Source organism: Bombina bombina, chromosome 9 (assembly GCF_027579735.1).
Source record: "Bombina bombina isolate aBomBom1 chromosome 9, aBomBom1.pri, whole genome shotgun sequence".
NCBI classification, from domain to species: Eukaryota; Metazoa; Chordata; class Amphibia; order Anura; family Bombinatoridae; genus Bombina; species Bombina bombina.
Window position 1 is genome coordinate 25,206,189 of NC_069507.1, and position 13,064 is coordinate 25,219,252.

The window sequence follows — 13,064 nt, forward strand, 5'->3', positions numbered from 1 at the left end:
ATCATTTTAAGACTCTTAAATTCAGCCTTTGTCATTTTTTGTTGGGTTCTCCATTTTTCCCTATCCTCTTCTGAGTGTATTTAAAAAAAATTATAGACTGTCTTTTTTTGTCTTAAAGAGACAGTATACTCCATACTATAAAATAGTTTTTCCCTTAATGTGTTTCCAATTACTATTTTTTTACCAACTGCAGGGTATAAAATGTATGAGATTTGCTTTTTAAGGTTTATTTATTTGTTTATATGAATGAGCTGATTTTGTGTTTTGAAACCACAACCTAATAAAATGGGTTGAGCTTGTAGGTATAATCAGATCTCATTACTTTATCACATTGAGTACATATGCCTGCTTCTTTAACTTATCTGTCCATAAACCATACCAATACTTGGAGAGAACAATGGAAAATTAACATTTTATTACCTTATCTCTTCTATACCCCACAGGGAGTGTAATTTCTTCTGCTGGCTGTGTTTACACTGTTTGGCCTTAAGGCCAAAAACTTTCAGGATAGGTGGGGATACCACAGGCTAAATCAACTATTTCAAATGCCAATATAAGGGTAATGGAAATAGTTGTAAACAATTTAATACACTCCAGCAGGTAAAGTGGATCATTTGGAACAAATTAAAGGGGAGAACATTGAGTAAACTGTCCCTTCAATTGCATGTGCTACTTTTCTTGAAAACCATATTGGTTTTCTTTTCTTTTACAAACAAGACGTAAACAGTGTTTCACTGTATCGAAAAAAGCATTATTAAAATATTCCCACTGTTCTTGCGCTCCTGTAATCTTTGCCATCTATTTTATAGAATCATTTAGGTATTTGTCCATGTAAGAAAAATTAGCCTTTCTAAAACATTTGTTTTACTATAACAGCGAAGAGGAAACTTGGGTTCTTTCAGTTAAAATCCAAATACCTTTATTTGTCAAACAAGGATACATCCATATTCACTAGCACAGGAAAAAAGAGATCAAGCTGGTCTTTCTAGTTTGGACTTTAACCAAAAGAACCCAAGTTACCTCTTCGCTGTTTTTGTATATGTTTGGACTACAAGGAGTCCGCTCAATAACCTGGGTTTTCAGTGTCCTCACTTGGTAGCTTATACTACTTTCCACCACAGCTCATAAGCAAGTCGACTAGGAGAAGCTGATCGGCGGAGACAACCCCCCCCCCCCATATGATACATCACACGCAATACTCAAGAAGCGAGACCTGTTTAGGAACCAGACGCTTCCAGTGAATAATTCGACACCAGAGCTGTGGTTCACACGCTGCACATGGATCGCAGACGGCTGGAGATTTGAATATCCTACAGGACCCTGAGAGTGAGTGATTGGCTGGATCCGGCAAAAAGGGTAATTTTGTCCCCTACTCCGCTATTGTGGATGCCTGAATATTGAAGGGACTTGTGTGGTATTGATTGTCACGCTTTTCAACATATGAACTGCTGTTCCCCTAAGCAAGTGGATCTATTTGTATGCCGTAACACTTCCTTTTTGGCACCAAGGTTTTATCTTTACAAAGTCTATGAGGCTTTTATGTTTGGGAATTTAATCTGTATTTATTTAACTATGTTTGCATAATATCTTTGCCTGAATATTAAACCAAACAGTTCAGATACTATATCACTATTTGTACATACTAAAAATATAGCTCCTTTACATGTTGGTTCTTTTACCAGTTGTTTTAGAGATTCCCCCTAATAAATATTCCAGTATATACTTATTTCTAGTTGAAAAAACAACTGGTACCTCCCAATCTACATCATATTAAAGTACCCCGCTACTATAGCCTTGTCCTTGAAAAGATAATTTGAAAATGGCATTTAACCACAATAAATTAGACTTATTTTCTATATAATGTGTAGTACTCTTACATCAACACAACAAGCACTCCAAAATATAAGAAGTCATAAAAAAATTGTAACAGAAATTTTAAATGTTTTCAATTTCTCAGACTCAGGTCCATTAGCAAAAAATATCCCAAATCCCAAAACTCATTATGTAAGTTCCTCCATCTCTTATTGATTTGGGAAGGATACACAAAACAAAGAAAATATCTCTACAACAAATATGTAGTAACATTGATTTTGCCCTCTTTGTTTCACAACCAAGAACAACATTGCACAAATAAACAGCCACACTATGATTTTATTTGTGTTGATTTAAAGAAAAGCCGTTTCTCATCATTTTGTACTGTGGCAATTTATTACAGAAAAACACAACAGATGTAGGGAACATCTAACACCACAGCCCCTTATCGCATTTCCATACTTTATTATCTAGTTTCACAGGCTGCATCGTCTATAAAAAAATCTAAACTGCTCAAAACCGTTAAACAAGATAGGTCAAAAACACATTATATGAGAAGAGGGGATTTAGAGCTTAATGATTATATTCTGATTAAGCAAGTCAGCGTGTTCCTCAGAGTAAACGGATAGCTCTGCGCCATTCTGCACTTTCCATTATCCTGATGAAGTCGAACATTTTCTGCTCGGCCATCTCCCTACCCCAGCCCCCAATAGAACTTTTCCTGAAACGACATGTCAAATGTCTGAAATCAATTAATTGCAGCTTTTAATTATCTTTTATTTGAAAAAGCTTTTACTTCAGGTACATGAGCCTCCTGTTTAAAAATAACATTAGGCGCAAAGCTCTTGCAGAGTCTAAACATGTCCCATGTCTCCGTGTAACAAGATCCAGAGGGCTTAAGCAATTCATCTAATTGGCCCCTGTATAAGGACATGGAGATACACTCCTTCTCTTGTGTTACCTGCAGGATTTTCATCAAGACAACCTCATCACTTGCTGGGTCAGTGCCAACAAAACGGGCATGTGTAACTGCATCTGCCATGTTTTCAATTCCTTCGGCTGTACCTTCGTGGACAGGATCTAGGACAAATATAAAGATAAAACTGATGAATCAGCTCCACGTGTGACAAAGCGGACTAATCTAACCAAAAACATATAAGACAGATGTACAAGAAAAAATAAGTACAGGATTTACAACCACATTTTTCCATAAAAATAAAAAACACATCGTGACTAAGAGATGCAAACAGTTTGTCAATAATAAAAGCGAAACCGAGCCAATCTGAGGCATCACTCATCTGACTGAGCATTTACATGAAATCACTGGCATCTGGTACATCAATAGCATTATCTGACAATGGCGTATACATTACACTTTCAAGTGATCTCAACAAATCTACTTTAAAGATCTAAAACGGAGCCTTTTAATTTATACTGTGATAAGTCAAAAAGATAAAAACATATTTTAGGAAGAGTTAACACCACTAAAATTAGTAGTTAGATCTTCTTTAAAAGTGACATGAAACCCAATATTGTTCTGTATGATTCAGATAGAGCATACTATTTTAAACAACTTTCTAGTTCACTTCTAGTATCAAACATGTTTCATTCGCTTGGTATCCTTTGCTAAAGGCATTCCTTGGTAGGCTCAGGTGCAGCACTCTACTACTGAGAGCAAGCTAGTGATTAATGGCTGCACATGAATGTCTCTTATCACTGGCTCACAAGATATGTTCAGCTAGCTCCCAGTAGTGCATTGCTGCTCCGGAGCCTAATTCGGTATGCTCTTTAACAAAAGGATAATAAGAAAATTAAGCAAATCTGATATTAGAAGTAAATTGGAATGTTTAAAATGGTATGTTCTGTCTGAATCACGAAAGTTTAAACTGGACTTTACTGCCCCTTTAAGAGTAAACGGACATACTGGCTAAAGTAGAACCAGCTGAGACATCTCTCCAGCCTCACTACACTCCCTGATATAGATGCTACTCAATGCAGCCGATTCACATGACCATTGAAAACCAATCAGCTGCCTAGAATATCGCAAACAGGCGACACTGGATAGTTGGCTGCAGCTAGAGAGACTGGAGATCTTGGTGAATTTAGCAGCCGCTTGTTTACATTTTGTCACAGACTGGCGAAACCAGCTACACAAACTCAAGAGGGATTCAAAATGCGCAAAGCAGTTTCATTAGCTGCCGAATGCAGAATCTGACAACCGCTCGTAGCATTCTGCTCTTTTTTTTATGGGGGATTTCTTCTTCAATTCCAGTTACACTTTTCACAAGAAGAAATTTGGTTCAGAAAATAGCAGAATGCGAGGGGTCCCCTTCTTCTGCATTGGGCAAGTAACAAAACTGCATAAATAATAGACAACGTGTATTCGGCAGACATACTGAGATGAAATAATTACCGATAACATTATGCCCCCTTTACACATCACCTTAAATTTAGCGACAGACATAATCACAAATATATAAATGTGCCAGTTAAGTTAAAGAGACATAGAAACACAATTCTTTCTTTTATGATTCAGATAGAACATACAATTTTAAACAACTTTCCAATTTACTTCTGTTATCAAATTTTCCTTGTTTTCTTGGTATCCTATGTTAAAAGGCAGGAAGGTAAGTTCAGGAGAGTGCACGTGTCTGCAGTACAATTTGGCAGCAGTTTTGCAAATGCACGTTAACTATCTAAATATCTCTTCAACAAAGAATAACAAGCAAACTAAGCAAATTTGATAATAAAATTGTATTCTCTATCTGAGTTATGAAAGAAAAATGTTGTGTTCATTAAAAAAAAAAAACTGGTAGGTTTTATGCTGCCCTTATTCCCAAATGATTTTTACCTCCTATTTGCCAAGACCAGTGCAAGGATTTTGCCACTCAAGAAAAGACACATTTTGCACTACCTTACCCTTAGTGCTTCTTGATAAAATGTTTTAGAGATGTAATAAAAAAGCTAAGCTATAGTGTGATTTATATTTAATCATCTGCTTAAGGTTCCAATCAACCTCCTCCTCTCACATGCACTATTATTGCAAGCCACAGGCAATCACATACATAAAAGTTTAAAATAAATTCTATGACCTATGGCACTTCACGGGCCCCTAAGGCATCCACTTAATCTACCTTATGGGTGCACTGGCCCGGCCAACTGCAACTCAGTACTTTTCACACATACGATTAGAATTGTTAAGGGCTATCTAAGCAACATCAGGAGGATGGTCAAATGATAACACAAACTACAGTAAAAATCTCTGTATTACACAATTAATGTTACTCCTTTACAAGTTGGACTGTCTCTCTCTAAAATAGATCATGGTTTGCCTCCCTAATTCTGGGTGTACTTGTGTATAATATCAGTCATACAGATGAGGTATTATCTGAAACACCTTTAGTAGACCCTACACTTTCTTCTTGAATCAAATATAACATTTTAAACAACTTTGCAATTTACTTTTATTAACTAATTTTATCTAACTTCTCTTGGTATCCTTTGTTGAATAGCATATCTAGGGAGGCTCAGGAGCAGCAATGTACTACATAAGCTAGCTGGTGATTGGTGGCTGCACATATTTGCCTCTTTTAATTGGAAAACGAAGTGTTTAGCCAACTCCTAGTAGTGAATTGCTGCTCCTTCAACAAATGATACCAAGAGAATTAAAAAAAATAAAAGAAACATTTGGGTTTCATGTACCTTTAAATTGTGAAAACTGACATTTCAAACGGAGATCGTTTGTAACCTGCTAGAACTGCATTTGCAGCAATTTGCAGGAGATAAAAGGAGCATATATATATATTTATTAATAAAAATTGACTCTGCACTGGCTACTTATAATAAAAAGCAGTGTACATTTGGTATAATTAAAGAATAAATCAGAAGTGACAGCTGTACAGAACAATTTGGGGACATAGAAGGGGGTCTTTTAAAATTAAAAATGAGAACAGGCTGTGTGTGTTTTCAATTAGCTTTTGTGGTGCACACATTTTATTCAAAAATTGTTTGAGGGAGACGAATAAGAATTAAAGCCATTCCCTTGCTAGTGTTTACCTTTATAATGCTTCTTAATGATGTTTAAGCAGGATTCAGCGAATGGTCAAGCAATTTGTTAGAGTAATATAAATACACAAGACATAAATAAATCCAACAAACTGTGTAGTAGTTCCAGCAGTCACCTGCAGAGGGCAGGCAGCACATGCTTAGGTATATAGACACATTTATTTATATACCTGTATTCATTCCAGAGGACAGGTGTGTAATTAAGAGTTTTTCTTTACTTAGTAATGAGTGGACTAATAACTGTTTTCTGACTGCTAACTACAGCGCTAATAGCTACATATCTACACAGTTGCCAGCAGCTGGAAAAACAATACAATGCAGGGATAATAAAAGGTCAGAATTACATTTTTATAAGAGATCTGCATCTTTATCAGAAACGTAACTCTCATTTCTAGGATTATATAGAAGACAAAATTAGTTTGTTTCTTACCTATAAGGGCATAGGAGAGGAATTTGTTGACAGATGTTAGAGCAAGTCCAGTGACAGGGCCTGTAGTGTCTTCTGAGCGTATCACCTCCAAGAAAGGGCGAAGAAATACATTGGGTTCAATTTCAGAAAGCTCTGCAACGACAAGAAACACAAAGAGTTTAGACAAAACAACTTTCCTTAATAGACACCTTGTACCACGAGGGGGGTTGGCAAGAAGAGGTAACTGCCCCCTGGAATTTTGCTCCTTGTATTTACGCATAAGCAGTTAAGTCACTTTGTTATGACAATGAACTACCATTTCTAAAATCACGGGTACAACAAGCAGCTCGTCTGCTGTACATCTTTACCATTCATATAAATCAAGGCTCTAGAATTGTGGCTCCTAACTGGATAACATCAGTTGTTTTAGCTTTGAAAAAAACATAATTTATGCTTACCTGATACATTTATTTCTCTTGTAGTGTATCCAGTCCACGGATCATCCATTACTTGTGGGATATTCTCCTTCCCAACAGGAAGTTGCAAGAGGATCACCCACAGCAGAGCTGCTATATAGCTTCCCCCCTCACTGCCATATCCAGTTATTCGACCAAAACAAGACGAGAAAGGAGAAACCATAGGGTGCAGTGGTGACTGTAGTTTAATTAAAATTTAGACCTGCCTTAAAAGGACAGGGCGGGCCGTGGACTGGATACACTACAAGAGAAATAAATTTATCAGGTAAGCATAAATTATGTTTTCTCTTGTTAAGTGTATCCAGTCCACGGATCATCCATTACTTATGGGATACCAATAACAAAGCTAAAGTACACGGATGATGGGAGGGACAAGGCAGGATTAAACGGAAGGAACCACTGCCTGAAGAACCTTTCTCCCAAAAATAGCCTCCGAAGAAGCAAAAGTATCAAATTTGTAAAATTTTGAAAAGGTGTGAAGCGAAGACCAAGTCGCAGCCTTGCAAATCTGTTCAACAGAGGCCTCATTTTTAAAGGCCCAGGTGGAAGCCACAGCTCTAGTAGAATGAGCTGTAATCCTTTCAGGGGGCTGCTGTCCAGCAGTCTCATAGGCTAAGCGAATTATGCTCCGAAGCCAAAAGGAAAGAGGTTGCCAAAGCTTTTTGACCTCTCCTCTGTCCAGAGTAAACGACAAACAGGGAAGATGTTTGGCGAAAATCTTTAGTAGCTTGTAAGTAAAACTTCAAGGCACAGACTACGTCCAGATTATATAAGAGATGTTCCTTCTTTGAAGAAGGATTAGGACACAATGATGGAACAACAATCTCTTGATTGATATTCTTCTTAGAAACCACCTTAGGTAAAAACCCATGTTTGGTACGCAGAACTACCTTATCTGCATGAAAAATCAGATAAGGAGAATCACATTGTAAGGCAGATAGCTCAGAGACTCTTCGAGCCGAGGTAATAGCCATCAAAAACAGAACTTTCCAAGATAAAAGTTTAATATCAATGGAATGAAGGGGTTCAAACGGAACTCCTTGAAGAACTTTAAGAACCAAGTTTAAGCTCCACGGGGGAGCAACAGTTTTAAAGACAGGCTTAATTCTAACCAAAGCCTGACAAAATGCCTGGACGTCTGGAACCTCTGCCAGACGCTTGTGCAAAAGAATAGACAGAGCAGAAATCTGTCCTTTAAAAGAACTAGCTGATAATCCTTTGTCCAAACCCTCTTGGAGAAAGGACAATATCCTAGGAATCCTAACCTTACTCCATGAGTAATTCTTGGATTCATACCAATAAAGATATTTACGCCATATCTTATGGTAGATTTTCCTGGTAACAGGCTTTCGTGCCTGTATTAAGGTATCAATGACTGACTCTGAGAAGCCACGCCTTGATAGAATCAAGCGTTCAATCTCCATGCAGTCAGTCTCAGAGAAATTAGATTTGGATGATTGAAAGGACCTTATATTAGAAGGTCCTGCCTCAGAGGCAGAGTCCATGGTGGAAAGTATGACATGTCCACTAGGTCTGCATACCAGGTCCTGCGTGGCCACGCAGGGCTATCAGAATAACCGATGCTCTCTCCTGCTTGATTTTGGCAATCAGTCGAGGGAGCAGAGGAAACGGTGGAAACACATAAGCCAGGTTGAAGAACCAAGGAGCTGCTAGAGCATCTATCAGCGTCGCTCCCGGGTCCCTGGACCTAGATCCGTAACAAGGAAGCTTGGCGTGCTGGCGAGACGCCATGAGATCCGGTTCTTGTTTGCCCCAACGATGGATCAGTTGAGCAAACACCTCCGGATGGAGTTCCCACTCCCCCGGATGAAAAGTCTGACGACTTAGAAAATCCGCCTCCCAGTTCTCTACGCCTGGGATGTGGATCGCTGACAGATGGCAAGATTGAGACGCTGCCCAGCGAATTATCTTTGAGACTTCTAACATCGCTAGGGAACTCCTGGTCCCTCCTTGATGGTTGATGTAAGCCACAGTCGTGATGTTGTCCAACTGAAATCTGATGAACCTCAGGGTTGCTAACTGAGGCCAAGCTAGAAGAGCATTGAATATTGCTCTTAACTCCAGAATATTTATTGGGAGGAGTTTCTCCTCCTGAGTCCACGATCCCTGAGCCTTCAGGGAGTTCCATACTGTGCCCCAACCTAGAAGGCTGGCATCTGTTGTTACAATCGTCCAATCTGGCCTGCGAAATGTCATACCCTTGGACAGATGGACCCAAGATAGCCACCAGAGAAGAGAATCTTTGGTCTCTTGATCCAGATTTAGTAGAGGGGACAAATCTGAGTAATCCCCATTCCACTGACTTAGCATGCATAATTGCAGCGGTCTGAGATGCAGGCGCGCAAATGGCACTATGTCCATTGCCGCTACCATTAAGCCGATTACTTCAATGCACTGAGCCACTGACGGACGTGGAATGGAATGAAGGACACGGCAAGCATTTAGAAGTTTTGATAACCTGGACTCCGTCAGGTAAATTTTCATCTCTACAGAATCTATAAGAGTCCCTAGGAAGGTGACTCTAGTGAGTGGGGATAGAGAACTCTTCTCCACGTTCACTTTCCACCTATGCGACCTCAGAAATGCCAGAACTATCTCTGTATGAGACTTGGCAATTTGAAAGCTTGACGCCTGTATCAGGATGTCGTCTAGATACGGAGCCACCACTATGCCTCGCGGTCTTAGAACCGCCAGAAGTGAGCCCAGAACCTTTGCAAAGATTCTCGGGGGCTGTGGCCAACCCGAAGGGAAGAGCTACAAATTGGTAATGCCTGTCTAGAAAGGCAAACCTTAGGAACCGATGATGATCTTTGTGAATCGGTATGTGAAGGTAGGCATCCTTTAAGTCCACTGTGGTCATGTACTGACCCTCTTGGATCATGGGTAGGATGGTCCGAATAGTTTCCATTTTGAATGATGGAACTCTGAGGAATTTGTTTAAGATCTTTAGATCCAAGATTGGTCTGAAGGTTCCCTCTTTCTTGGGAACCACAAACAGATTTGAATAAAACCCCTGTCCCTGTTCCGTCCGCGGAACTGGATGGATCACTCCCATTACTAGGAGGTCTTGCACACAGCTTAGGAATGCCTCTTTCTTTATCTGGTTTGCTGATAACCTTGAAAGATGAAATCTCCCTTGTGGAGGAGAAGCTTTGAAGTCCAGAAGATATCCCTGAGATATGATCTCCAACGCCCAGGGATCCTGAACATCTCTTGCCCACGCCTGGGCGAAGAGAGAAAGTCTGCCCCCCACTAGATCCGTTTCCGGCTAGGGGGCCGTTCCTTCATGCTGTCTTGGGGGCAGCAGCAGGTTTTCTGGCCTGCTTGCCCTTGTTCCAGGACTGGTTAGGTTTCCAGGCCTGTCTGGAATGAGCAACAGTTCCCTCTTGTTTTGAAGCGGAGGAAGTTGATGCTGCTCCTGCCTTGAAATTTCGAAAGGCACGAAAATTAGACTGTTTGGCCTTCGATTTGGCCCTGTCCTGAGGAAGGGTATGACCCTTGCCTCCAGTAATGTCAGCAATAATTTCCTTCAAGTCAGGCCCGAATAAGGTTTGCCCCTTGAAAGGAATGTTGAGTAACTTAGACTTTGAAGTCACGTCAGCTGACCAGGATTTAAGCCATAGCGCCCTACGCGCCTGGATGGCGAATCCGGAATTCTTAGCCGTTAGTTTAGTCAAATTAACAATGGCATCAGAAACAAATGAGTTAGCTAGCTTAAGCGTTCTAAGCTTGTCAATAATTTCCTCCAATGGAGCTGTATGGATGGCCTCTTCCAGGGCCTCAAACCAGAATGCCGCCGCAGCAGTGACAGGCGCAATGCATGCAAGGGGCTGCAAAATAAAACCTTGTTGAATAAACATTTTCTTAAGGTAACCCTCTAATTTTTTATCCATTGGATCTGAAAAAGCACAACTGTCCAAAACCGGGATAGTGGTACGCTTTGCTAAAGTAGAAACTGCTCCCTCCACCTTAGGGACCGTCTGCCATAAGTCCCGTGTAGTGGCATCTATTGGAAACATTTTTCTAAATATAGGAGGTGGGGAAAAGGGCACACCGGGTCTATACCACTCCTTGCTAATAATTTCTGTAAGCCTTTTAGGTATAGGAAAAACGTCAGTACACACCAGCACCGCATAGTATCTATCCAGCCTACATAATTTCTCTGGAATTGCAACTGTGTTACAGTCATTCAGAGCAGCTAATACCTCCACAAGCAATACACAGAGGTTCTCAAGCTTAAATTTAAAATTAGAAATCTCTGAATCAGGTTTCCCCCGAGTCAGAGATGTCACCCACAGAATGAAGCTCTCCATCCTCATGTTCTGCATACTGTGACGCAGTATCAGACATGGCTCTTACAGCATTTGCGCGCTCTGTATCTCTCCTAACCCCAGAGCAATCGCGCTTGCCTCTTAATTCAGGCAATCTAGATAATACCTCTGACAGGGTATTATTCATGATTGCAGCCATGTCCTGCAAGGTAATCGCTATGGGCTTCCCTGATGTAATTGGCGCCATATTAGCGTGCGTCCCCTGAGCGGGAGGCGAAGGGTCTGACACGTGGGGAGAGTTAGTCGGCATAACTTCCCCCTCGACAGAACCCTCTGGTGATAATTCTTTTATAGATAAAGACTGATCTTTACTGTTTAAGGTGAAATCAATACATTTAGTACACATTCTCCTTTTAGGCTCCACCATGGCTTTCAAACATAATGAACAAGTAGGTTCCTCTGTATCAGACATGTTTAAACAGACTAGCAATGAGACTAGCAAGCTTGGAAAACACTTAAAACAAGTTTATAAGCAATATAAAAAACGTTACTGCGCCTTTAAGAAACACAAATTTTGTCCAAATTTGAAATAACAGTGAAAAAAGGCAGTTACACTAACGAAATTTTTACAGTGTATGTAACAAGTTAGCAGAGCATTGCACCCACTTGCAAATGGATGATTAACCCCTTAATACTAAAAACGGAATAACAAATGACAAAAACGTTTTTTTTTTGTTTTTTTTTTTTTTTAAACAGTCACAACAACTGCCACAGCTCTACTGTGGCTTTTTACCTCCCTCAATACGACTTTTTAAGCCCTTCAGAGAAGTCCTGGAACATGCAGAGGGAAGCTGAATGTCTCTGTCAGTATTTTTATCTGCACAGAAAAGCACTAAAAAAAGGCCCCTCCCACTCATATTACAAGGAACTGTTTCTAGGCAAAATTCAAGCCAGCCATGTGGAAAAAACTAGGCCCCCAATAAGTTTTATCACCAAACATATATAAAAAATGATTAAACATGCCAGCAAACGTTTTAAAATACACTTTTATAAGAGTATGTATCTCTATTAATAAGCCTGATACCAGTCGCTATCACTGCATTTAAGGCTTTACTTACATTACTTCGGTATCAGCAGCATTTTCTAGCAAATTCCATCCCTAGAAAAATATTTTAACTGCACATACCTTATTGCAGGAAAACCTGCACGCTATTCCCCCTCTGAAGTTACCTCACTCCTCAGAATATGTGAGAACAGCAAAGGATCTTAGTTACTTCTGCTAAGATCATAGAAAACGCAGGCAGATTCTTCTTCCAAATACTGCCTGAGATAAACAGTACACTCCGGTACCATTTAAAAATAACAAACTTTTGATTGAAGAAATAAACTCAGTATAAAACACCACAGTCCTCTTACGACCTCCATCTTAGTTGAGAGTTGCAAGAGAATGACTGGATATGGCAGTGAGGGGAGGAGCTATATAGCAGCTCTGCTGTGGGTGATCCTCTTGCAACTTCCTGTTGGGAAGGAAAATATCCCATAAGTAATGGATGATCCGTGGACTGGATACACTTAACAAGAGAAAACACACATACACACAGGAGAGGCATGTTAGATACATAACACATATTAGATCTCACACACACACATACAGGAGAGACATGTTAGATACATAACACATATTAGATCACACACACACACACATACAGGAGAGACATGTTAGATACATTACACATATTAGATCACACACACACACACACACACAGTAGACATGTTAGATACATTACACATATTAGATCACACACACACACACAGTAGACATGTTAGATACATTACACATATTAGATCACACACACACATACAGGAGAGACATGTTAGATGCATAACACATATTAGATCCCACACACACATACAGGAGAGACATGTTAGATACATTACACATATTAGATCTCTCACACACACATACAGGAGAGGCATGTTAGATACATAACACATATTAGATCACACACA

General features: G+C 39.8%; 1 protein-coding gene across 9 annotated transcripts in view; it reads right to left on the bottom strand.

Annotated features, from left to right (window-relative positions):
• GBF1 (golgi brefeldin A resistant guanine nucleotide exchange factor 1) overlaps positions 1 to 13,064 on the bottom strand; it is a 365,751-nt gene that overhangs the window by 161,719 nt on the left and 190,968 nt on the right. For all 9 annotated transcript variants that reach the window (XM_053691965.1, XM_053691964.1, XM_053691962.1 and 6 more), the window contains exons 4-5: positions 6,308 to 6,439; positions 2,774 to 2,892 (exon numbers count right to left, since the gene is read on the bottom strand). In XM_053691965.1, the coding sequence (XP_053547940.1) occupies positions 2,774 to 2,892; positions 6,308 to 6,439 (251 nt within the window). The remainder of the gene's footprint in view (positions 1 to 2,773; positions 2,893 to 6,307; positions 6,440 to 13,064) is intronic.